The sequence below is a fragment of the Pagrus pagrus genome (assembly GCF_965226575.1).
Source record: "Pagrus pagrus genome assembly, chromosome: 21".
Classification (NCBI taxonomy): Eukaryota; Metazoa; Chordata; class Actinopteri; order Spariformes; family Sparidae; genus Pagrus; species Pagrus pagrus.
The window spans coordinates 2,218,954-2,246,296 of record NC_140208.1 but is presented as its reverse complement, the minus strand read 5'-3'; the positions used below and the strand labels follow the sequence as shown (position 1 = coordinate 2,246,296).

Below are 27,343 nucleotides of genomic sequence, written 5' to 3'. Positions count from 1 at the left end.
CGTTGCATTTCGGAAAGCCGCCGCAAAATGAGAAAAATAAATCATCTACTGCTCGAAAAATGCCCCCCCCCCCCTAAAATTGGGAACAAGATATTATTTACAAGATTGGGCAGCATGCACGCACAGAGGACGACTCAAACCATCAGAGTCTGAAAATTGGCTTCACTGATACAGAATGAGGCTCAGAACAGAAGAAGGAGAGCGAAGCATAGCCTGAGGAAATCCAGTAACTCAGCGGAGAAATCTACACTGTTGAGCTCCAGAGGCAGAAGTAGAGTGTGTAAACACTGTAAGTAAACTACATTAATATTTTATCATTATTATAATTGCACAAGACTTTTAATTAAAACCCCCAAATTCTAATTTTGCAGATAAAGCATACTGAATTTAAAAAAACAATGCATTTAGGACACAGGGGAGGTGTTTATCATATCCCTCGACACATATGGTACAGAAGTGCCCTGCAGGGTGTCTTCACTACTCTGTTTTATTATTCTTCTGTATTACAGGGGGTTCAACCCAGGCGCCAAAATAAATGTTGCCATTGCACCTTTCTGCAACGCACACACATGTTTCAACTTTACTTTTAAGTTCAATTTGATGTCATGACGACGCTGTGCTTCTGCTCTGGTTGGGTTTAGACACAATGGCCACTTGGTGAGGGGTTAGGAAAAGATCATATTTATAAGTTTACCTACGGAAGCCCTGAGAGGGAGGGAGGGAGAGTGAGACTTTTATTTTCTGGTGCTCCATTTTCTAAGTTCTAAAAAAATGATTTTGTTTCACAAGTGAAAATGTGTTTTTTTCATTCTGTTTCACACATGAAGAAAAAAAACAATTTTGAACTTAGAAAATGGAGCACCAGAAAAAAAAAGAAGTCTCACTTGCCCCTCAGGGCTTCCGTAAATGCCGTCTTTGGTTGGATTTAACAAAGTCTACATAAAAAACATCCTGTTGTGTCACATTGCAAATGTTAAAACAGTCTTGAACTGTGGTCACTGGCTTGGCAGGTCTCTTGTTTAACTCCACCACCACCCGCTCCGCCTCCCAATATGAAAGTCAGGTCATAAACATGTAACATGAACGTGCAGTGTATTGTAGACATGTCAATATGCAACATATGATACATACAAATGTAAACGTATCGGTGGTTTGCGGAGGTGTTAAAAGCCGTCATTGTCTTCTGGCGACTGAGCAGGGGGGGTTACATGTAACAGAGTTGTGTAGCTGAAAATAGTAATTGCGACATTCAAAAATACGACTCCGGTTGAGGACATTGTGTTGTTGCATGTCGGCCTCATTGCTTTCTCTCTGTTTACTTTCTGTCTTCTGTCTCTGTTGTTGAAATGGGTCAAAAATGCTTAGAGGAGAGGAAACAGACACTTACTTATACTATATATTATAATATATTAAATACTATAATTTATATTCTTTCCACTGGTTGTTTACTTGGTGTTTATCTGTCACTCACTGTGAGAGTCTGACGTCTGCTGGAGTTGACATTCCTCTAAAAGAATCTATTGAACCTCTGAACCCATGTAGTGTTACAACTGAGATGTTTGACCCGGTGGAAGACAGGACCAACATGTTTGCTCTGTGGGTTTCACGTGAAAGACATCAGAACCTAAGAACTTCATGTCATTTCAGAAATAACAAAATCTGAGTGCTAATCACTTATATAAACATTTTTATTAAAAAACAATATACGCCTGTGTTTCCTGGTGAAGGTGATAAATCAATGCCGTTTTTTCGCCGGCTTCTCTGAGCAGAGCAGAGCAGAGGTGTAATGGTGTTGTTGTTGTGTGCTGGATGAATCCTGCAGGGCTATAATGTTTCAGAGCATTTCATTTTGAGCAAAAACAACTTGGGAAGCTATAAATCAAGCTTGTGAACATCTCTAAATGGAAACAGAAGCTCCTGAGAAAGCAGTGAGTTCATGAGTTTCTGTATGAAACATTTAAAATGATCCAATGAAAAAGTCGACTTATGTATCGATGTAATTTACGCTCCTCTTTTTCATTGCTGTAATCTAATTTCTCTTGTCACACATGCTTTCATATGCATTTGATCATTTTAATGTCTGACGCCTCAGCTAATATTCTGACTGTCTGTTACGCTCGATGTGTCCTGCAGATGGCGCTCCGCTGAGTGAACTGTCCTGGTCGTCGTCCCTGGCTGTGGTGGCCATTTCCTTCTCGGGCCTCTTCACTTTCGCCTTCCTCATGCTGGCGTGCCTCTGCTGCAAGAAGGGCAAAACTGGCTTCAAGGTGGGCAGATTGCCATTTCTCATCAACTTCCATGTGAAACATAAAAAAAAAAATATGAGGCATGAAGACAAACTGACACATCTCTGCACCCTCACACACACTCATTAAATCATATGAAGTTTTAATGGAGTGGCAGAGACATACGCATTCGGTCTGTCTTTGCCCATGAGCGTTGCTGCAAATGGATGTAACGAGAAACATTCATCGCAGCTCCTGTTTAGATGCCCATTATATTCAGTGCACAAGGTCACCAGCCATTTAGACTTAGAAAATGTTGATGGGCAGCAGATGGATGAGCAGACAAAGGTGGGAGAGGCTGTGTTTGTGGAGTGGCGGGAGGCCTGCAGCTCTTCAGGACCATCTTGTGTCGTTGATTTAGACCCCATTTCTGAGCAGTGTGCTGAAATGGGTCACGGCACCGGAGAAAATAGGCCAAGGAAGACTGTGAGTGTGCATGTGTGTGTGTACATTGAGGGAATAGTGGCACTGTGCATATGACTGTGAAAATGATTAAATATGTGTCTATATAACTTTCCTTCACTGTAAACAAACATTTCTCTCAACACTCAGTGTTTTTCGCCACATCTCACTCTCTGTAATCTTGAGGCTTTACGTCTCGACTGCTCTCTCCTCATTAATCAGCCAGCAGCCAATTACTTCCCGCCTTTTATCAGCTCATTGCCTTGTTTTTTGCCATCAGCAGCTGTTGAATAGTCTGAGGGATGTCGTTTAGTTTATGTTCACAGCACCTTTACATCACAGCCTTCCTCAGTCAGAAAGAATGTTTATCACATCACACAAGTACAAAAAATGGGGATTAAAAAATCTCTTCAAAGCACGACTAGTCGAGCTTGGTTGAGTTGAGCTGTGCCACGCCCAAGCTGGACCAGTGAGGCCAAAGCATGCCCGTTGTGCCTCCAAGTGGGCACCAAGGAGCGCCCTTCTCCCCCTCAAACAAGCATGTGTTGTGATACTCAGCTGCTGTCTGTGCAGGAGACCAGAGAGAAAGTCTCTTCTAGCTTCTAATTGAATCTCTTTAGTTTCTCTCCTGTGTCGCTGCTTCCATGCCTGCCAGTTTTCACCGTAGTCTACCTATTTTTAACCCCTTTCTCCCGCTGTGCTCCCAATTTGCTCAGTTTGCAGTTGAAAATAAATGACACACACACACACACACTTTTTCTCGATGTTTGCATTTAAAGATATTTTTTTGCATTTGTGACCAAATAAGCAGAGCTTTGTTAGCAGCAATACTTCGATACTACTTCAGGGTAGAAGAGTATTTTAAGCCACTCCATGACGGCTACTCAAGATAAGCAGGTCATCAGTTAAACACACACATTCAAGCAGGTAGCCCGGTTGTAATACAAATGCTAATCAGTGCTGCGCTGGGCTGATGAGTCAAGCAGAGCCAGCAGGTGTATTTAAAAACCCAATCCAGTCCCCATACAGTCAAACAACATACAGTATTTGATCATCACTGTGCTAAAACAGTTAGTCAGTTAAGTGATTAGTTCATTGATAGATAATGTCAACATGCTTATTACCATGTTTAGCAGTTGTAATGTGTAACATGTTCACCATCTTTGTTTAGCATGTTAGCATGTTAACATTATCTGATTAGCTCCCATCTAATAGTTCTTGATTTTTTTTCTGGACCAAACTGGTGACCTGATGTGCCTGATATCTGGCTTGAAATGCAAAATGTACAAAGTTTCCAGATTTTTTTTATGTGAGGATTTGCAGCTTTTTCTTTGCTTTACAACAAAACTTTTGAAAAACTGACCTTGGGCTCTGGAAACTGGAAAAAAAAAGGAGAACAGATTGAATATTTGAAAAATTATCTACACATCTACCATAATGCATCTTACCCTTTGTCTCCCTTCTTCTACAACAAGCTCCTTACTGTGACTCATATTCGTGCACAACACTCGAAACTGTCTGAAGGACACAATTCTTCCTCAATTTATTCATTTAACTTGCAGCATTATGTAAGAGCTAAAATAATAAGTCTTCAGAGGAAATTGTGGAATCATTTATGCCGCTGTGAAGAGAGCCACATGAATAAGCCTGTCAGATGACTTTTCTCTGCAGCTTCAGCCTTTCTTTTTTGTCTTAAGAAACGCAGGGTCACACGATTACAGAAGTGTTTGTAGCAAGATTACATAACATCCTGTTCTTTCTTCAACACTGTATGTGTTTATAAGTGTGCAGCTCGAGTTGTTGTTGCTGCATGCAAGGAATAAGCATCTATCAAAGATGCACAGTATGAGTGATGTGCATCATGTCTGGTTTGTGTCTTCGGCGGATTGGACCACCCAGATCGGACCTGTCAGGGTGTGTCCGAGGAAGGGGCCAGGACGGGAGGAGGGGGAAGAGAGAGGGCGCGAGGGCGTGAGGAAGGGCATACCCATGAGCCCACAGTGCATCCGGCCTCAGGGCCCCATCTGGAATTAGACACAGCCTCTCCCAGAGCAGGAAGAGGGAATTTCAGGGAAAAAAAAAACTTCAAGAGGAGACGAGAGAGAAAAGCTCTCTGTGTTTTACAGACAGCGATGGAAAGATGAGGAACTTCCTCTAACAGTGCTCGCTGCTGTAGGGGCTAGCTGGGGGATTGGACTTGGTCTTAGAGTGAAAACTTTAAAGTTTTCAGTCGGAGTCTTTTCTGAATAATAGAGAATTTGTCATTTCTCACATCATGTAGATAGCGAGGACTACGTGGACCTGCCACATATACAGATTCTGACCTTTGAATAATCTTGTAATTCTTTATACTTCACTACTGATACTTCACACTTTTCTGTGAATAAAGTTGCTTAAGAAAATTCACTTTATTGTTGACCCACATAGCAGAATTGGCCTGATGGGCCACACAGCCCACCTACACTCGACCCAAATACAGCAATGAATTATGATCCAAAGGTGGTCCAGATCTGGTTCCTAGAACACGGCCACATATAGCCCACGATATAGCCGTATCACAGCCAACTTAATGACCCAGCTGACCCAGTTCTAGCCCTATGTTGGACCAGATTTCAGCACCAGTTCCAGATGTCAGCCTCAATACACACTAACTATATTTGACCCAGGTGAAAAATGCCTCAGTGACGACAGCACAAATATTTATTGACTTCTCACATTAATGAGAAGATTGATATTTCTTGTGCCTTGCAAAGGATTAATCCTGCATTTCACTGTAGCACTTCCATTGTTGTACAGATGAAACAATCCAGATAGACAGTGTGTTAATGATCAGTGAGTTTTAGGTGCTGGGAGGCGAATTTTGCCATTAAAACAAGGATTGAGACATTTTGGCCACAGGATCACATCGATCACATGCAGTTGTTACACATTTAAGGATGTGGTCGGTGGACAGCGTGTGTGTGTGTGTGTGTGTGTGTGTGTGTGTGTGTGTGTGTGTGTGTTCGTGTGCGTGTGTGTGTGCGTGTGCTCTGTTTACTGGGGAAGGGGACTGCCCTGCAGATGTTCTTTGGCTTTTGGGAGAGAGAGAGAAAAAGAGAGGAGGAGAGCAAGTGATGTCAGATGTATAGTATGTGAACCCCCCTCACCCATCCCTCCTCCCCCCTCCTCCCCTCCCACTCGTATTTTTCTCCCTCACATTTTTGAGGGGGCTCGATTTCTCTCCCCTCCCTCATGAGACGACTGCAGGTTCGATCTCGCCTGTGAACTGGGAGATGATGCTCCTCCTTCTTCCTCCCCCCTTTTCGTTTTCTCTCCCTCCATCCCTCCATCCCCAGCAGATCCTGGGGACAGTCAGTGGTCAGCTACTGAGCCTCTTCATCCTCTTCCTCCTCTCTGGACTCAACAATGAGACTCTCTCTGCAGGGTGATGATGCCTGTTTCTGCAGCCGCTCTTCCTGGCACCGCCAACCTCCTGCTGCCCTGCACCCTTCACACAAGTGGGACCCTGGGGGGGCGCTGAGTGTGTGTGTGTTTGTGTGTTTGTTTTTATGGGTGTGTGCAAGTGAACCAGAAAGAGGTTGAGATGCTGTAACCAAAGCTGAGGGCGTTTGACATGTCATCCTCACCTGTGGAGTCTGAGGACAGGTAAGCTAACTGGAGAGGCTGTGGAGTCACAGAAACATTTAGTTTACCAGCAGGGAGTCAGCTGGATTTTTTGATTTTAGGAGGGAGACAAAGGACTTAAATGTTTATCTGTAAATAATTTAAGACGTTTATATGAGTAAGAATGAAATCATTGCAATGGTTTTCAGTCACCACTTCATATTTAGTCATGTTCTTCTGCTTTGCTTTTCTGTTTATCAGGTTTTATTGAGTCTTTAAGTTTGAAAATGTCGCCCTGACTTCTTTCTTTCTTTCTTTCTTTCTTTCCTTACTTCCTTCCAACTTGTTTCTAATTTAAAAAATTAACCAAGTTGTTATGCGAAGGCCTGGTTTTGTCAGCTTTTTCTGCAGGATGTATGGGAAATGAGAGATAATATTGTTCTGTGAACGCTGGTGTGTGACAGTGTGAGTGTGTCGATGTGTAGAGTGAAACCACATGTTGAGCGGGAGGGCGAGCGGGGCCGTGTGAAGATTTGGATCTGAGGCTGAGGGAGTGTCGTGTGTATGTGCTCGCATTCTTGGGGGACAGGATGAAGTGAGAGATGGAGGTGTTTATGTGTGTGCGTGTGTGTGTGTGTTTGTGTGGGTGTTGAAGAGGTCACATTTTTCCAGCGTTGGGACCCCGCTGCTCTCCAGCTTGCAACTAAGGGACTTTTATTCTGACATCCGGTCTGTGGATGCAGCCAACTCCCTCCCCTCTTGGTCCTCTGCTTCATCCTGCTATCCATCTCGACGTTCAACTGACAGAAGGAATCTTTCAGGGGCTCCTGACTGTACATCCAGCCCAGGCCTCAATGTAACACTAACATAGAAAAAAAACCCAGGAAAAAACCCACTACAGCCTGCAGCGTGCTTCCTGAGTGGTTCAAAAATGTTTTAAAAATACAAAAGTGTATTTGACATCGATTGTTGTTCTTTCCTTTTTGCATTATCACATCGTAATGTTAATTGTTTGTCTAAAACTAAAACAGTAAATTGAATCTGTGTAAAAAGTCTCATTGCAAAATCACTTTTCACTCATTTCACCGTCGGCCGCTCATAAGCTTTTTTCTGCTAGCTAATGTTGGACTGAATTTCCTTGCTATGCCAGGACCTGCACATAGATTGGGGATGCCAGAAAGAAAGGAGAAGGAAAAAGGGTGCTCGTAAAAGCTTTGACTCTTTTTTTCACAGTTACTTTCAAGTACAAAGTATGATTAATACTTCTTAGATGATCCATGTTGATGGCACGTGATCAGGCTATCAAGATCTCTTGCGCACTAATCTCTCTCGGCCACTCAGAGTTGTGAAGACTCACCGATTAATCTCCGGTTTGGTGCCACTTGGGGCTGAGATAGGATGAACTTACAGAAGTGCAGTAAATTAAGTTAAAATTCCTTTTTCCTTTCTCATTATTTTATGAACATGCTCCTTGTGATATGAAAACATTAAGAAATGTTTTTCCAGATATTAAAAATAACATTTCTGCGGATTGAGAGTGAGTCACAGCAGCTCTTCTCTCCAGAAAGCATCTCAGCATTAAAACCACCAGGCTTAATTGCAGAGTAGAGGACTGAGATACATGTAATCTTCGTACAAATAATCTTTGGATAAATCACACTGGCTTTGTTTACACTGTGATGTTCCAACGAGTCTCACAAACAGCTTAGAGAAACACTGAACCGGGCCAAGACAGCTTGCCTCAGTTTATCTAATTTCTGCCTCGATGGTCCAGCCAAAACATTATCCTTTTTCTGTCTACATATATGTACATTGATGCAGGCAAATATTACATTTTGCATATGCACCCATTATATGATCTACAGTGCCCCTAAAGGCAGGTTAACGCATGCTTTTGAGGTGTCTTTCCAAGTTTGCATCTTCATGTCCTCACATTTGTGACTTGGCAAGTTACCTAACCACTTGTGAGTGTATGTTAGTATCTGACCTTTGAATGTCTCATGTATTTGTGTGTCTGTTTTCCAGGAATTCAAGAATGTGGACGGGGAGGAGTACCATGCCGATATGTCCACCTTGGCCTCGCCGGCCTCCCAAGGCAGCCCCGACGTCTACATCCTGCCGCTCACCGAGGTGTCCCTGCCGGTCGCAAAGCAACCTGCACGATCAGGTGAGTCACTTAAGTTCAGTTTAATATCATGTCTTAAACTCTACTGAGCACATAGTATGTCATTTCTGCCACTTGGGGTCTCTCAATTAAAAACAAAAGAGTAAGTACACGTTATTTTTTATTACATTCGCTGACTTCCTCACTCTTTGACTCTCTCCTGAAGTTATAGTGACAAGGAAACCGACCAAACCTTGAATACAATTACAGATTTCTCTGGTTTGAACACTGTTGGAAACATTTGGAATAATGTAAACACACAATTCAACAAAATATATAACAAAGGTCTCGTTGTTTTTGGACAGTTTAATACAGAAATGTTACATCTTACGTGGTTCCATTTACTGTAGATAAACTTACGTTGTGCAGCCAAACAGGTTAATTTATTATCCCAAAGTTTCAGTCTTGGAGGAAGTGAAATGATTCACAATTCAACGATGTTTCTGCATTTGCATGAAACTGGACTGGACTGTCCTATTTAAATAATCTGGCCCATGGTCCAAAGTGCATTTCAGGGAGTGTACAACTGTCTTTTGCTTGTTCAACGGTGTGTAATCTGGCCGAAAAAGTAAGGTGCTAAGGGGTTGTATTTACTCTCTTGATTGAGCATAGGTGTGTTTTGGGCATAATGTGAATTAAACCAATTAGACTGTCATCTCCCGTTCCTTCTAAAAGCCAAGTGTGCCTGCGCCCGGCCCATTGCTATTTTAATGGCCAACTCGTCAAGTTGGAGAAGCGAAGCAGGAGCACTGCTGTGTGTGTCGATAGCGCAGTCACTTTCTGCTGCCCCAAGGTAACAATGCGCCTAATCGCAGCTCTGTTTAAGTCCATCACGTCCATGGGCGGACAGATAGGCGCGAGTCCATTTGCTTCTTACGCAACGCGGGCGCTGGGTGCTAAAATGACAACTGTGTCGGTCAGAATTTAGTTTTGCCGTGCTGTGCGCCACTGGCTGGCATAAGATAATGGCAAAGAGACTTTAAAAGAATCATACAGGGATATGTAAAGTAAAAATTGAGCGCTCAAGAGGTTAAACTCGGTCCTCCAATTCCATTTCCATTTTTTTTTCACTCAGTAAATCTTTGAATCCCCACTCGACATTTAAAAAGATTTGCACATTTTTCCTGCCATTGAAAGGGATCAAATATAAGATGAATGGTCAGCCACAGAATATCCAATCATGACATCACTTTTGATGGTTTGTCAGCGCTTCATAATTTACCCCTTCAGTCATTTTTTTTGCAAACTGATGTAAGCCTTGCAATAGCTTTGCAAAAGTGGCAGAGCGTTACACATGCAACTACATTTCAAGGGTGTGAGAGAACAAATGTAAGAGCGCGGAGAGCTGTGCGTCTGGCGTCCGTCAAAGTTTGTCCCCGGGGTGAACACCGCCCTGATGCTGGCCTCAGTCAGCTGGGCCTCCACCTATCCCACAATCCCTCACTGCAGGTCCCCACAGTATGAACTTTGTGCTCTTTAACTTTCACTCTCTCCCACAAACATCTGCCTGTTGCATAATAACGTCCAGGCCGGCCAGCCTACACTGCTGCTCGTAGGAATGTCAGGCATGCGAGAGCACAAAAACCCAGTGAGAATATCCGTCGCTTTCTTTCTCTCTTTCTGCTTCTGCGTGACAATGGTCCTTGTTGTGTGCTAATGGGCTGATGCTGCCCGATAAACTTATGACACTGGAGTGTGGTGAGACCTCATGGATCATGCCCACGCAGTTAACTCAGCCATCAGTCTGCATCAAAGCTCAAATAGAGACAATTGTGAATGTTTGTTGGGTGTGCTACACTCATTGAGTTTGACCGACAGCAGGATCAGTAAAAAGGGAATATACTGTATGAAGGGGGAAATAAAAAGAGTTGGATGAAGACAAGTTTGTTCATCCACACCACGTAGGATATATGTTCTAACTTACTCCTCGTGGGATCCAGCCATTGAGTTGATACAAGGGAGGTTAATGGAGTTTCATTTGCTGTTCAATGCATTAAAACAACAAAAGAATAGTTCCTGGTGGAAAAAAGTTTCAGAGGTGGATATCACAAAACCTCAAAAACATAAAACCAGATATATCTGCATGGCTTGATGCCACTAGTGTAAGGGAGAAACTATTTCCTCTCCTGTGAATTGGGTAAACTGGCCCTTTAACATATGGTTTGTCTTCTGTGAATAATAGAAACCATATGGTGTTACAGTAATGGCAGAGGTCAGGGATTCATTATTGCGCCTTCAGGACTGCCTCACCCAGTGACATCATAAAAGGAAATTAATTGTTGTTTTTTAAGAGAACTGGATTGGCTGAATGGATCCATCACACTCTTCTTTTCTTATACTTATAAGATTTATAAGTTTCTTATCTTTGTTAGCTGCTTTTTTGTATTTGTTTCCTTCAACTAAGAACTAGTAATTAATGATTAAATAAATGTAGTGGCGTGGAAGTATTAAATGGCAGAAAATGGAAACACTCAAGAAAAAGTACAAGTTTTTCAGACAGTACAGTACGTTACATTGCATCACTGTCAAAGTTCAAGTTTATTTGCACACTACCACTTCATACAGGTGCAGCTGAAAGTGCTTTACAGGGTGATGAAATATTAAAACCGAAAAGCTAAACTTACAGCAACCAAATGGAGGTAGAGAGAGTAGAACAGATAGCAGCAGAGAGGAAAGGAAAATCAATACATATGTATTATGTTTTAAAATAATTTATGAGAAATTGGATAAAACAGACTTGAGGTTGCTTTGAAGCAAACACAGATCTCTAATGATTCCTGAGAGCAGAGGCAGACGTGGAGCTGAAGTACTTAGCAGCTATGAGAAAGTTTCTTTCAGCCGATGTTCCCATCTCCTCGGTCGCTCTGCCCTGGGGCTGTCAAAAGACTGTGTGGATAGGTGGAGCTCCTAATGAGACACCAGCACCGTAAGAGCTTGGCTCAGTATGTGGCCCGGTCCCCAGGACCCACCCTGATGCAGCTGTTCTGTACTGCAGGCTGCAAAGACTAATGGAGCTCACACCCACTCAGAGAGTTGACATGACATGTACACAGCTAAACACATGTTAAAAAACATATAACGAGAATCAGAGCAGACACATGTGCACCAAACAGAACAACAACAACTGGGAGCACATACATCGACCTTTCGTGCTACCAGTTCTACTTGAGTTGCACAACAAGGATGGGCCAACGTCATAAGTGAATCTAAATGATTGTCCAAGGACAGCACTGCAGCTCAGCACCTCAGCTGAGCCCGGACTGGGATGCACTGGACTGGAAGAGCATAATGGGAATTCCATTAGACTCTGAGTGATTTAGCCGCTGTGCATCTCGCTAAAGACTTCCTGGATACTATAGCGATTAAGCTAGACGCATTCAGAGAGAGACGCTCAGCAGCTCAGAGCTTAGAAAAGACCAGACAGCGCTGTCAAATGGTAATTGAGTTAGTGTATTGGCTGTAAAGAGGTCTGAGAACTTACCAGGGGCAATCAGGGTATTTTCAGTTTGTCACAGTGGGTAAAGTGACATCAAAAATTAGAAAGCATCGAGTGAGTGTATATTCTTCAGCCATGGCGGCACCTCTTCTAAATGTGTTTTTAATAATAGCAAAACACACAGTGACAGACAAACAGAAAAGAGAAAACATTTCCGTACTAAAAACGCATCGCTCGTTCCGTGAATGGACATCCTGCGAAGAAACACACAAAAAGAAAACAAATATTACAAATATTATAGTAAAGTCTTTGAGTATTTATTTCTTTCTCCCAGAATGCATCCTCCTCCCTTCATTGTTCCATCAGAAATTATGAATATTTGAGGTTGACATGATGGCGTAGGTGGGACCCATTGCTTGCCACTGTTATCGCCAAAGCTCAGTCCATTCCTGTGTCACGGAGCTGGTGGATAATAGTCCCAGTGTGTGCTTACTAACTGGTCCTAACTGGTGCCATGCTGCCCTAAGCAGCCAGACAATGGTGGTTATTCTGTTTCGGGCCGGAGAGAGCGTGAGTGGGTGTAAGGAATGACCAGTCTGGGGAAAGAGACGGGGGTGTCCAATATGGCCTCCACACAGTGACTGGACTGTGTGGCAGTCTGGAGGGGGACGACAGCGCCACAAAGGTCCGTCTGTCTGCCTCTACACCCAGAATCTAAGTGTCATCGTGGGAGACACAGAGAGAAAGAAAGAAAGGGATAGATGGTGAGGGGTGAGAGATGGAGGGGCAGAGGGGTTGGGGGAATGTTGCCGTCAGTCCTGTTTCATTTGGCTGAGCCGGGACGGGACGGTCGGGCGTGTTCAGCGGGCAGGAAGGACTCAGGTCATCCAGGGATGCTGACAGAGATGCATCAGGGGGCTGGAGGACAGTCGGACAGATCGGTGCCGGAGTCGGCTCAATATAGAATAAGAGTGCAGTTACATCTGTTTACTGAGAGACCATGGGCAACGTCCACTGGCATGTTCGGATATTTCATTTCAGAAAGGGTTAATACCAATCAGTCGGACAGATGATGGATTCTTCACCAGCCACTTAAGAACTCGGATATGGTGCGTGCTCATGTTACTGTTGTGTGCGTTATAGGAGCTAAATGTGTTTTCATTCTTTATCAGTGAGGTCTATGAGTCACCTCCGTATGAGTGAGGACATGCTGTATCTTGTTTTCAAAAATAATTGTGCCTGCGTGCCTGATATCTCCATGTGTTTATATCTAATAAGACAATTCCCAACATATATTTAAAAATGAGTGAAATCAACGAACAGTTAATCAGTCAAATCTTACATTATGCATCGTTGCTTGAAAGTTAATCTGTTATAAAACATCACAGAGCCTTGTTTTTTATAGAACACATGCAGTGTGTAATTTGTCTTTTTATTCATGTTCACTCTCAAATGGCTGTTTCTTTTTACACTAATGAAAATATTACCTGTGATGAAGGTCGGCCTCCACTTCAGCTCAGAAAAAGTCGACTGTAACTTAATATTAAAAGCAACAAAGACTGTTTGGCGGATGAAAATCTGACCTTGAAAATAAACTTTTAATAATGTGGAAGGGAAGAAAATCAGACCGTGAAGCTTTTCAATGAAATAGTTGTCGATGTTTTCTCAAGTGGAGTGTGTTTTACAACCAACGATCAACCTTTTAACAAACTTTCTAACGTTAGTTTAGTTAACTCATATTTTAGCAGAAATGGCTTGCAGAACCCTTTCACCCTTTCAACCCTTGACCACCTCCCTGCGACTCCAGCACGACTCATAAATGTAGTGTTTCAATCAATCAAAGAAACGTAGTGCAGGAACTGAAGTTGAGGAACTGCTGTGAAACTATATTGGCTATAAAACACAAGTAGCATTGCTAACCGCTTAAGTACTGTTAATTATAAGTTTTAAGAGTTTGCAATTACTGTTTAATTAAAGATCGTATGGGGAGGTGATGTGGTTTGTGAAATATTTGACTGTAATCAGGCATAATGTGCTTTGCAGTAACGGGCTAAACTGATGACTTTGTAAAGACCACAACATCATCAACACACAGCGGTGGATTATTTTCCATCACAGTAACACCTTTTCCCCTCTCTCTTCTTTCCCTCCAGTCCAACTCCTGAAATCCACAGATCTGAGCCGCCACAGTCTCCTCTACCTGAAAGAGATCGGGAATGGCTGGTTTGGGAAGGTAAGCCCACTGCTGACACTTCAATCTCCATAACTTCCTGCGGGTGGTTTTGACAGTTGCAGTCCCTGCAGCTGCCTGCCAGGGAGATGAAACCCGGCGTCAGTGAGTCTCACATCACGGTTGTTAGACGGTGCTGTGATCCCGGCCGTGTTCAGAATGGAGTCGGTTAAAAATGGCCGACATGCTGAGAATACCTGTAATGTCTGAGTGTGTAATGCCATGCCGATCCTCGTGCCTTTGATGTCCGCTTCTCCCAGAGGTGATACATTTCGCCCTTGAGAACATATTTTACGCTGGTAAAAATGTCAGAGTTATAGCCCTCGACTGCAGGCTGAACCATGTGGTGTGGTGATTATACAACCAGATAACATGTTGTTGTCGTTCTCTCCCCTTCTGTTCCTTTGTTTGTTTCTCCTCCTTTTCCAACTCATTCACTCATGAATATACATCTGCCCTCTCCATCCTTGTGTACCTTCACTCGGTATGTCCATCTGTGTGTGTGTTTGTCTGCATTTTTCTGTCTCTTCATTGTCTTTGAATCCTCTTCGCCAAACTCCTGCATGACTGCTTTCTGTCTCTGTGTCTGTCTGTCTGGCCACTCCCACTCCATGCTTAATGGGTTTGTTTGGGTGTAAATGTCTGTCTGTCTATCTGTTTGTCTGCCAATCCGTCTTCCCCGTGCGTATATGTCTCTATCTGTACTGTTTCAGGTTCTGCTTGGGGAGGTGAATGCAGGCCTCAATACCACCCAAGTGGTGGTGAAGGAACTCAAAGCCAGCGCCAGCGTACAGGACCAGATGCACTTCCTGGATGAAGCTCAGCCTTACCGGTACACATTTACCTCTGCCACCTGTCTGTCTCTGTCTGTCTGTCTGTCAGTGATGGTAACTCATGCACTAACAACACATCCTCATACCTAATGGAATAATCAGGTCATGGGTTTAGGAAAACATTGTGGTTTGTTGGATCCATCCATCCACCTCAATTCTCCTTGTGCAGTTTGTCTAAATTTCCTCCTTTGCTGCTGTAAAAATTGCTTATAATAATCTGGTGGGTGAGTTATACTGGTTTCTTTGCAGATTCATATTTTAAATTCAGAACTTGAAATGTGCTCCAAATATTGCTGTTGTCACAGATAATTGGCAGCTCTTCAGGCACCAGATACTTGTTTCAGTCAGATTATGTTTTTTTACTTTGAAGAGTCTAACATTTTCCGAGGTTAATTGTTTCCTTCCTCCGTTCTACAAAATGAGCGTTTTGAGTGGTTTGCCTTCAAAGCTTTCTACCAGAAAGCCTTTACAAGATGAAGTTAACAATATGAAAAGGTTCTTCTCTGACCCAAACCATGATCTTTATCTAAACCTAACCAAGTAGATCTGCCTTGTGTTGTGCACATTTCCATCCACCACGACCTCCTTCCAGTCTGTACTTTGTCGCTCTTTATCCTCCCTATCCATCTTAACCACTAAACTGTTAACTACTTGAGTACGTTTCTGCTACTTGTAGAGAAGAAATATACAGAACTTTTACATCATGTGCTTTGAGACTTTCTGTACAATAATGAAAAGTTAAACAACTAGCAAACAAACTGTTTAATGTATTAATTAGAATGGGTGTATAATAGAGGCATAATTTGCACAATATATTCACAAATACTGTGGATATACTGTATGAATTTTTATAATTAATATCTTAGTGTGGGTGTCTTATAATGCTCTTCTTATTGTGATAAAACATCTGCTTTGCTTTTGTTCATCGATGTGTTTTTGAAGCATGTCACAGAAGTAATGTGCGTCCAGACTCACTTTCTGCCTCGATCTCATGCTCTTCCTCTCCAGTAACCTCCAGCACCACGCTCTGGTGCAGTGTTTGGCTCAGTGCACTGAGGTCACTCCCTACCTGCTGGTGATGGAGTTTTGTCCACTGGTGAGTATCCAAACCCAGAGGGGAAGGTGTTGGGAGAACGGCTTACAGTGTGTGTAAAAGAGATTAACATCTGAAGTTCATACACACCGAGTGCTTAGTGGATGAATCTAAAAGGAGCGCTGCCACAACCCTGCTGTGTTCCCCTGTTCGTAATCGGTCATTTAATGACTTCAATATTATAATAAAATCACTGTGGCGTAAATGTGCGTTAACAGCTGAGTGTTTTATATTAGGCTCTGCCACATTTGGTGCATTAAGTGTGTTGAAATAATCTACAGTATGAGATATGTACTGTAGTTTATAAAAGTCCCTGTTAAGCCTTTAAAGACCTTTATTTTAAATCCAAAGCCTGCATTATATCCTGTAACTCATCCAGTACATTAAATGGATTGAAAACCTCTTGTAATATGTTGTTTATTGGATTTATTTGTTAATTACATCTGGCAATAAAAAACATTCTTGGCACCTGCTGTAAATATTTGGCAGGCGAGCCCAAAGTTAGCAATGAATCACGCTCCAGTTGTACCACTCAGACTGCAGCCTAAAATCCACTATCGGCTCCACATGATTGATCAGTTCAGTAGATTAAACATTGATATCTGTGGTGATACTGAAGTAATCAAAGACTTCCTGCCTAAGTGAATAAAGTGGTGATAGCTGATGAAATGTATTGGTCACAGTTTTTATTTTCTAAGATAAAAAACTTTTATATACAGGGTTAAAAACGACAGAACCTGTGAAAACATTTCAACTGAACAGAAAACAAGCCAGATTGACACGATTGAAGAAGAAACGATCGAGTCTTGGTCCCAGTAAGCACAGTGAAATGGCGAGACTGCCCTCCAGTGGTCAGAGGCTGTAACACTCAGATCTTTTATATCTCTCTCCTGTGTCCAGGGGGATGTGAAGGGTTACCTCCGAAGCTGCCGGACCGCAGAATCCATGACCCCAGAGCCGTTGATTCTTCAACGGATGGCTTGTGACATCGCCTCGGGACTCTTGCACCTGCACAAACACAACTTCACACACAGGTAGGAAGCAATTTCTGCTATTAGATATCACACACACTCAGTCACGCAGACAGTATCTTGCCATGATCAGTAAAATCTGCCTTTTGCGTCTCGGTTGCTTCCTGGAACAATATCCTGGTGCTGCCTGAGTGCTCCTTACTGACTCCAGCATCAGTGATTTTGTTGCAGGCGGTGACCCTTCATCTCCAGAACAACTCAAACATCCACTCAGTCTTCAGCATGTTTTTTTAGAGACAGGAGTTGATGTTGATATGTGTTTCCAGAGATAGCACTGTTGAACTAGAGCAACTTTAATATTGCAATCAGTGAGTGTTTTTGCATGTTGGGCCTCTAAACATTTCTGTGCTTTGAGTAATATGTACGTCCTGCAATGCTCTGGTCTTGGTTTATATGTTTATAAATAATGAAGAGCTGTAATAACAGCTGTTTACCCTCCCCCACCACCTCCTTTGTCACCAGTGATCTGGCTTTGAGGAACTGCTTGTTGTCTGCCAATGTCACAGTGAAGATTGGAGATTATGGTCTGTCCCAGACCAAGTACAAGGTCTGTTTATCACACACACACACACACACACACACACACACACACACACACACACACACACACACACACACACACACACACACCCTGGGACAGATAGTTTTGTGTGTAGACAACCATTAACAAGCAAACACTGAGAGGATGAGTTAATGAATGAATTGATGAAAGAAGTGAGCTGAGCTTGTTAGTGAGTTAATATTAAATCCTTTGCTATGCATCTCAAAAAAGATCCAGCATTTACTTCACCCAAGTGAGCAGATTACACAGGTGATTTAATTCCCCAGAGCTCATTCACTTGTTTCAGGATATTGCATTTAATAAGGAGAGATGATTTCCAACTAAGCAAATAAAGTGCGATTATGTTCTCGCTTGTGTTCTGTTGTCACCGTCTGCCTATTAACACACGTTGCCCTTCCCTCCATTCAGGATGACTACTACGTGACATCGGATCAGATGTTTGTGCCATTGCGTTGGATCGCTCCAGAGCTGGTAGATGAGGTGCACGGAAACCTGCTGGTGGCTGACCAGAACCAGCAGAGCAACATGTGGTAGGATAAACACACATGCACGCAGGCGCACGCACACACACACTCATGCATAAACGAAACATTATCAAAATGAAAATTAATTGACCTTATTTGTCAGAGTTCACAGGCTGAATATAAGAGGATGAAAGACTAAAAACATTGTTTGCCAAGCAAATATTGTTTGATTTGTTTGTTTAAAGAAGGAGAGACTGGGCCTTTGTTACTCCAGTGACTTCAGAAAGACAACAAATTGTAAATTTGCTGTTATTTATGTATTGCATTTTGTTAAAATTAGGATGAAACACAGAAAGTGTTTCTTCAGTTTGAAAGAAGCAGAGATGTTGTACAATGATGTCAGTACTTTGTGCATGAAAGGTCATGACCAAAAGGCTGAAGCAGGTTCAGTGGGAAAGACGAAATAAGGAAAGTTTACTTGTAAATGGCAAAACATTGTCTTCCACCTTTCAGATTACAGTTTTACCCCTTGGTGAACTCAAACCAACCCTCATAGAAAACAACAGAACAAAAGAAAACCTGACTATACAGTAAGAAAAAGATGTGCCTGAAGGAATACAAAAAAAGCAAGACAAATAAAAAAAAGTTGAGGCACTAGATCAAATATAGGTTGAATGACACATGCTTGTTCAGATTACTGTTTTATGTTTCACGACACAATGTCCAATGCTATCTTTTGTCTCAGGTCTCTGGGTGTGACTATCTGGGAGCTGTTTGAACTGGGCAACCAGCCCTACAGACACTACTCTGACCGACAAGTACTGACCTACGCTGTGAGGGAGCAGCAGCTGCGACTGCCCAAACCGCTGCTCCAAGTGCCCCTGGCTGAGCGCTGGTGAGACGCACTGAAACACATTTAGAAACATCTTTAAAATTCATTCAGGAGAAGGACAAACACAATATTTAGAGCAACACAATAAATTGCTCGCAGGATGAGTGGATTTAATTTATTTTGCAGAATCTAATTATTATGCTAATCCTGTTGGTTTTGCCTCTCTGTAGTGGGGGCATTTTTTCAGTTGTCTCTTTTTTTAATTACAACTTGTTATTTGACCGGAACAGGGCGCATTATCTTCGTCATTATCTGGTAGATTGTTTTTTTATTTCAAATCTTGTGTGATGTGTATGATGTTTTTTTTCTGTTAATCCTATGTTTGTGCTCCTCAGGTATGAGGTGATGCAGTTCTGCTGGCTCCAGCCTGATCAGAGACCCAATGCAGAGGAAGTCCACTTGCTGCTCAGCTATCTGTGTGCCAAGGGGGCCAGCGAGGCCGAAGAGGACTTTGAGAGGCGATGGAACTCGCTGCGTCCCAATACTGGTTTCAACAGCCACCGTGGTGCCTCGGCCATGTCACGAGACCACCCCTCATCAACCTCCTCCTCTTTCCCTCTCCTTGAGCAGTTTTCAGCTGGTGATGGCTACCACTCAGAGTCTGGGGATGACATACTAACAGTCACTGAGACCAGCCACGGCCTGAACTTTGAGTACAAGTGGGAGCAAGCCAGGGCAGACCAGTCATATAGAGCCCCAGACTCCTCTAGTACCCTGGGACAAGTCAACCATCATTGTCAGGAAGCATTTTACCCACCTGGAGGCATCGTGGGAGGCTGCCCGATGGAGAACCACAGCCATGGACTTTCTCCATCCTACTACCAACCAAAACATCTTCATGCTCCAGGCATACTTCCTGTCCTCAGTGCCCATAGCCCCTCAGTTAGCAGTGAATACTACATCCGCATCGAAGAGCCAGTAGACTGTAACATCGATCCAGAGTACACCATGTGCTCCTACAGCCCAGACTATCAAGGCAGCAGTGGGAGCTTTCTGACTGGTAGTGCAGACTCAGGCGAGTGCATGGCCTGCCCGTCACAGGCTAAGAACATGGGTCCCTATTGGTCAGCAGATATCCACAAGTCAGATGTGTACGACTCCAATGACTCAAGTCCTGCTATCTCCCTGACAATGGAGCCTCTTTTAGGGCAAGTGTCAGACAGCAGCCCCATACGACCCTGGGAGTCCAGTCACTATGTGTCCTATAAAGACAGAGATGGGGGTTACTACTATGAGCACTCACCCCCGTTGGGAATTGATCACTATTTGATTGGCAGTGAGCTCACCAGAGAGCATCATCGGGAAAGCTGGGGGTCAAGGAGCCTGCGTCAGGCCTTGGGTGAGTTGGAGAACCCACTTGGTATATCCCCCTCTGTAAACAGTCCGCCTCAACAGGCCTACAGAGACGCATACCTGGACACAAGTCAGACCTCCATCATAGGAAAGAACGTGACAGGTGGCTACTATGACATGATGGGATCCCTGAGGAAGACTATGCCCAGTCACACCAGGCACAACAGCCACTCCGTCAGTATAAACATGGAGACAGAAGGGGCACTCTTCATCGGGCACAGAGACAGTGATTCAGAAGAGGAGGAAGAAGATATATTTGTTGAGAGACACACCTGCAACACTTGGCCTTCAAAGCACAGCCATAGCAGTGTGGGTCACCACAGACGGGCGAGCCACAGCTGCAGACAGGATGCTTACGTAGATTTCCACTACACAATGCCAAGTACAGATATTGAAGATTCCTGGCCGGAGGAGCATAGCCTGGCCTTCCACTCTCTACCCAAACCCATTGACTATCTCGAGCCCCACCAGGCCAAAGATAACAGTGCCTGCCTTAGTCTGAGCAAACATCACTCAATGGTGCCCTCAGACAACTGCAATGCCTACATCTACCTGTGCCATGAGGGCGAGACTCAGGTGCCAGCATCAGGAGAGTGCTGCCACTCGCACTTTGTTGACCCCCTTACAGGCTTACTAGTCAGAAACAACAGCTACAGTCATAGCTACAGTCACAGCAACTACATCAGTGATAAGGCCATTGATATCCAAAGCAATGAGGAGATGATCAATCTATCACCAGCTCCAGGGGGTCCCATTGTGGCCAAACCTGCCTTGACAAAGACTGAGGACAGTAGAGAGCAGTATGTTGACCTTACATTTGATGATACTCCACTCAAAGAAAAGAAGGAGGATGTAATCAAAGAAAATCCAATCATGCAAAAACCGACAGAGCCTAAAACAGAAGAGGTGACCCTGACAATGACTCGAACCACTCCGCCTCCTGCTGACAACATGCATGTGATGGTGGCCCTCACAGACCCACAATCAGAGTTGAGTCACACTGTAGACAGCGGTGTTGACCACGGAGACTCCACTGTGAGCCTTGCTGACATCCTTGACTGCAGTGACGATGATGAGGAGGATGACATCACAGATGATATCACTGACGTTACCTCAGGCATCTTCGCTGACGAGTCCAGCGAGCTAAACGCTTCTCCTGCCTTCAAGTCGCTACAGAAGCAGGTAGGAACTCCTGACTCCATGGATTCCATGGATCTGCCATCTGCAGCTGGGTCTTGTGAAGGCTTCAGCCCGGCGTCCTCCCACCCTTCCAGCTCACCTAAAGCTATGGATAGTGGCTACGACACCGAAAACAATGAGAGCCCTGAGTTTGTACCCAAAGAGCCTCATGAACCCCGTGAACAACCTCTGGGAAAGCCTACCCTTGATACGAGCCTGGAGGAGCAGGGAGTCGAGTCTAAAGTTGTGCCCACAGAGGCTGAACCATCGTTGGGTGAAGATTTGGCCTTAGAAGCTTCGCAAACAGATGACCAGATCCTTTTACCACTGACTGATAAGACTCCATACAGAGACTCTGCCTACTTTTCAGACTATGAGAATGAAAGGCTGTCCCGGGATGAAGGGGACGAGCCGTCAGAGATGGTAAGGGATGAAGGAATTGTTGAAAACGAACAGCACATGGGAGAAAAGAAGGGTGAGAAAAGGAAGAATGATGAGGAAGAAGAACTAGAGGACAGTGTTGCTAACAAAGACATAAAACTTGAAATAAAAGACATAATGACAGAAGGAACAGACTCAGAGATGGAGGCATACTTGATAGAAGAGTGTGACCAGGATGAGGAATTGGGGCTACCTCTGGAGCCATCTGACACTGCTTCAATAGCAGAGGGTGGACTGGACGAATGGCCATCTCAGGAAGAGAGCTCATCCCTAGGAGACTGGGCAGCAGAGGTGGTAGGAGCCATGGAAGAAGCCCTTGGGGCCCTGAATGGAGATTGTACCTCCACTGTCAAGGAAGAGGAGGACGCAGGAGAGATGAAAAACTCTGCTCAAGATTCAGAAACAACAGAAGAGCCAGCAATGCAGATGAATCAGAACAGGCCATCAGGGATATCCGATGAAATCCTGCATACTTTACCCAAAGATGAGGTGGCCTTGCAGCACACAGCAAGCACCAGACGTTTTTCTTCTTCCTCTCCCCCACCTCCATCGACCCCTCCCCCTCCACTCCCTGCAACAACAGAGGGTCGAGCGTCTCCAGCTGATGGAGAAGAGGCGGATGAGGAGGGCGGTGACACAGATGACAGCGACGAGTCGGATGAGGAGCTGCGAATCTATGGCGTGCAGGAACAGAGCGGAGGGGAGGAGAGCGAAGACGAGGTCCACCCGGTGCCCATCGTGGTGAGCGATAACAGCGAAGCCCACAAACTGCGCAGCCTCCTGAAGATGCCCACCCTGCTCACGACAGAGAACCTGGAAGAGGAGCTTGAACGCAAGACGAAGACGGTGTCGTTTTTTGACGATGTCACCGTCTACCTGTTCGATCAGGTGAGTGGCAGAGAAGGGTTTCATTAATTCAGTTAGTACTTAAAGCTACAACAAGGCACTTTCACATTATCATTTTCTTCTCCTAAACTTTAATTCCATTAGGAAAGCCCAACTAAGGAGCTGGTTGAGCATGGCTTCCCGTTAGGAACTGAGGGCCAGAGTTCACGGAGCAAATCCCAAGAAAGGGTTAATGCCTCAGATGACTCTTCAGATGGAAACATCTCAGAGGAGAGTAAGTACCAGAAACATATTTAGTCTGCTTGTTTCAGCATCAAGAAAACGTATTCAGTTAGTATTTCCCAGTTCTTAAATATATCTTGTCATTGTCTGTCTTCAGGTGCAGGGTATGAGTGGGAAGACGATTTCCCGCTGCTCCCTCTACCAACATCCTCGGTGACATCTGACTCGCCTCCAGCCCGCTCCACCCCCAAAGCTCCAGAGCCCAAACCAGCCGTGCAGTTCTCCCGCTTCACCGTCTCCCCCTCCAACGTGTCCCGTTTCTCCATCACCCACATCTCCGACTCTGATATGGACTCGGTAGGAGGTGGGTCTCTGAATAATAACTCGTCCTTCCTCGCAACAGACTTTTAATGTTGAGATTTCTTCTTTCTTTTTCAAACATATAATATCTAATTTTTCAGGATTGTAATGCAGATCAAATGTTTGTTTTTTGTCACAGCTGTTCAGATTTGAAAATGGTTTATAGACCGATACAATTACAGATAAACTTAACTGGGACACATAGCAACAAGGTGAAGACATCTCTTTTCATAACAAAGCTCAGGCCTTAACTTGAGGAGTTAATTCTGGCTTTCTGAAACATTTCTTCAATTTGTATTTACTACTTTTTGTCTCTGGAGTCCTGTACTAATTAAATAAGATGAGACGGTGTCTCCTGTATTTAATCTGGACGTGAACATTTTTTAATTATTGTTGCCAATTGTTTGTTCATCTTACATTCTTCAAATACTGAATACAATAAATAATATTATAATCTAGAAACAAATCTGATTTTAAACTTGACTCTTCTGGGATTTAATTTAATCCTTGATTCTTGGAGAAAATCTGACCTAAATTAAGACCAAGTCCAAGTCATGTATGGATTTGTTTTAAGAAATGGGGTATTAAAAGGCTACTTTCTCTTGAATTAGACTTGATTCTAGTTTGGAAAACAGATGTCAATGTTGGCTACAACACACAGCCACAGAATGAGTTACAATAAAACGTAAAACCCTAACGAGATAATAAAGTTTCTTGCCAAATTGTATAGAAGTGTGCGAACATTTTGGAGGATTAAGATGCCTGATAGCCTGTAAAGAACAACATTAGTCATTAATCCTGTCTGCTCTATTCTTTGTTTTGCAGGAAGCAGCGAGGATGGGGACAAAGAGTAACGAGCTGTGGATACTTACTGCCTCTCTGTGACAATGACTCGGCCTGCTAGCATGACTTCTGATTTATTTTTTAAAGTCAGGTTTTAGAAAACACAAGACAGTGCCTCTTATCGCCTGTGGACACTTTTGAAAGGTCCGTCTTACCACAACGGAGGACCGACTCAAGCTGTTTGAAAAGAGTATGGTTAATATATAAAATTTACAGAATATTAATATATACTGTATGTATGATGTAAAGAATATATGAAAGCAGGGGTATGTTGAATTCTTCATATTTTTCGGATCAAAGAGACAAAATGGAAGGACAGACCTTTGGAAAGCATCACATTTGCCACCACTTTCACTTCTTAATTTATGATGGGTAGCATTCATGAGAGTGTGGAGCCACCTGGACTCATAGAAACAGAAACTGTCGCAGAGTATTAAGTCAACTTCTTGGCTTCAGCACCTTGAACAAGACTGTACAGCTCCACAGACTTTGTACTTTTAAGGAAACTGCTTTACTTGTCTTAATGAATATCAACCAGAATCCTTGAGGTATCACAAGTAATATAATGTTAATATTTGGGTTTATTCAGAGACAAAGGACACACTAGCGTGAACGAAGGAAGCAAAGGGAATTATAATGGGTCATGTCTGGTTACAGAATGTTTATTGAGGAAACAGCTGATCGAACCTGGACAACCTGAAATTTTTTGACCCTATTTTTTTCTTTCTTTTTTTGTATCAGGACCACTACTGTACTGTTTTACACAAATATGTGGCTCATTCTCTCTTACCAAATTGAGTACCAGCACCGCCATCAAAACCAACCACTCTTTGCTGCTGTAAACATCTGGCACAACCTTGTCACTATGGTGACGAGAAGTAAAGGAAGTAATTTCAGATTGAACTCTTATTTAAGTTTTTTTTTTACAAATATAGCAATGCATGGTTGCAAGTAACTAGAAGACAGTATAATAATTTATTGCTGTGAGATGAAAGGGGACAGTGGCTTGCTTTCTTTTTTGGAGTACAGGCAGGCACACATGGTCATGGAGCCCAGTCGGCAAAACAACATTTTGGCATTTTACTTTTCTGCAAACCACGGATACATTCAAATTTGTTTGTGTCATACGTACAATATTTAAAATCGACAAAACCTGTGCTATCACATTCAGCTGCCAAGCAAACGATGGCGAGCAAAAAGACAGCGCTTCAACATTTGAAGGTGTGAAACCACTGGATGTTTCTAATGAAATGCTTGGACATTTTCCAGCTGTGTTTGTGGCAACAAAAACAAGTATTTTAGAGCCAAACCATGATGTTTTCCAAACCCCTACCAAGTGTTTTTTGTGCCTAAACCTAACCAGATGATGAGCACAGCATTGACACAACATAACATTGAAAATGTAATCAACAGAAATGTAAAGTTGCAACATGGTGGTTTGCAGAAACGTACATTGCCAACATTTATTATGGCGATCCAAAATAAAGGGTTTGGACTGTCTCATAAAGACATTATGTCTCTAATAATGACATGTTCCATTAAGGGTTGGCAATATGGATGAAATCTTCATGACATTGTAATACTAAATTGCAATAATGGTATTCATCTTGATATGGTACTATTTCGGAGTCAATAGATAAAATATCTACTTTAACACCTGATAAATCAACGTTCTTCATCACATTGATGCAACGATCCAGTAAATCCAACTTTGCCAGAAAGGAGTAATGCTCAGTCTTTTGCATCAATATTCACAATGGCCAGGTACAACCAGATATTAAAAAGGTATAAATACCTTACTAGAAAGATTTGTTTTTAATCGCCAGTATGTGTCATCATATTGCCCAACCCTACAGGCCAATAAATAAAAATGAATACGTGCACAAAGTATTAAAAAGGCTGTTAAATTATATTTTTGACGGCAAACATTTGCTCTTGCGTATGTAAATCAGCACATTATACATGCAGTATTTGTAAGCTTCTGCCCATTTCTACCATGTTATCTGTTTGTAAGAGAAATGAGAAAAAGCTGCCTGACTTCACTGTCACTTGCTGTATATCATCTAAAATAAGCTTGTTTGGAGCAGTTTTGTACTACAAATCTGGTTTTAGAAGCTGTTGAACCTTTTCAGATTTGCAAGAAAAAAACATTTGTTCTAATTCATAATTTGGGTTCTTTACATAATGTATAAAACAGTCGGTACCACATTGAAACGATAACAGATGGATTTTATAGCACTTAAAAGCTCGGATGAAACATTTAAAAACAAACTTGTTGTGCCACGTTGCTCTGAGATCAATTCAGTGTCGAGTCGTATTTGTCTGATCAGCTGGTTGAAAGACGATAGAGGGCTAACGTCATGATCATGAAAATGTTACAGTGCTTTCCTTTTTGTGTGTGTAAATGTAAAGGAAGTGAAATGTGAGGTGTGGTTGGCTGTCGGCTCCGGAGCCTCGAAGAAGCAGGATGGCACCTTTCAAAGCACCCTATGATCAACATGTCGTGTCTTCTAAGTGTTTGTTTGCCTTCCGAGGCTTTAATATTCTCTAAGAGTTTAGCATAGAAACATCTAGACTGCTGTCCGTAATATTTTTGTATCTCGACAAAAATACTTTTAAGAGTATTGATGTACTGTACCTGTGAGGGAGAGAAGGTTAGAAAAATATGTCTCTTCTGTTTTATTGTTGCCAAAGAGATGTTGTGTTGTGGCCCAGGGGCAACGGTTGGTCATGTTTTTACCCCAAGATGGAGACGGAGAGGAGGAACATTACAGCAGCTTTGGTTTGGGATACTGTCAGTAACATGTGCTCCCACACTGACCTGGTCACATCATTTCTTTCTGTACCTTCTATCAAATATAAATAAAGTCTGTTTTACACATCTTAAGTTGTCTTTTGACTGTTTCTTTGTGTTTGTAATAATTGTGTCCCTTACATCATTTTCACATGGAGGAAAAAAGAAAAGTCAACATAAAAAATCTTGGTGTGTACTTATAGGTCCAGGTTTGTACTGGGATTCGACTAGCCTACACTGTATAAGCCCAATAATGGCCTCACAGCAGTGTCGCAGTGATGTTACAATACTGAAATTAAAATATGGTACA

The 27,343-nt window shown here is 43.0% G+C and overlaps 1 protein-coding gene across 5 annotated transcripts in view; it reads left to right on the top strand.

The window, feature by feature from the left end:
* The window catches only part of aatkb (apoptosis-associated tyrosine kinase b), a 51,052-nt gene extending 23,926 nt beyond the window's left edge, over positions 1–27,126 (top strand). For 2 of the 5 annotated variants that reach the window (XM_084342196.1, XM_084342200.1), the window contains exons 2-14: positions 2,134–2,267; positions 8,316–8,457; positions 14,044–14,123; positions 14,834–14,952; positions 15,962–16,049; positions 16,947–17,080; positions 17,540–17,624; positions 18,048–18,169; positions 18,849–18,998; positions 19,331–22,856; positions 22,959–23,088; positions 23,194–23,400; positions 24,222–27,126. In XM_084342196.1, coding sequence (XP_084198322.1) covers positions 2,134–2,267; positions 8,316–8,457; positions 14,044–14,123; positions 14,834–14,952; positions 15,962–16,049; positions 16,947–17,080; positions 17,540–17,624; positions 18,048–18,169; positions 18,849–18,998; positions 19,331–22,856; positions 22,959–23,088; positions 23,194–23,400; positions 24,222–24,250 — 4,946 coding nt within the window. In that variant the 3' untranslated portion in view covers positions 24,251–27,126. Of the gene's footprint in view, positions 1–185; positions 290–2,133; positions 2,268–6,037; positions 6,333–8,315; positions 8,458–12,717; positions 13,000–14,043; positions 14,124–14,833; positions 14,953–15,961; positions 16,050–16,946; positions 17,081–17,539; positions 17,625–18,047; positions 18,170–18,848; positions 18,999–19,330; positions 22,857–22,958; positions 23,089–23,193; positions 23,401–24,221 lie in introns of those variants that run through there. The other 3 variants (XM_084342199.1, XM_084342197.1, XM_084342198.1) reach the window with 3 other exon arrangements.
* The last annotated feature ends 217 nt before the right edge of the window (positions 27,127–27,343 follow it).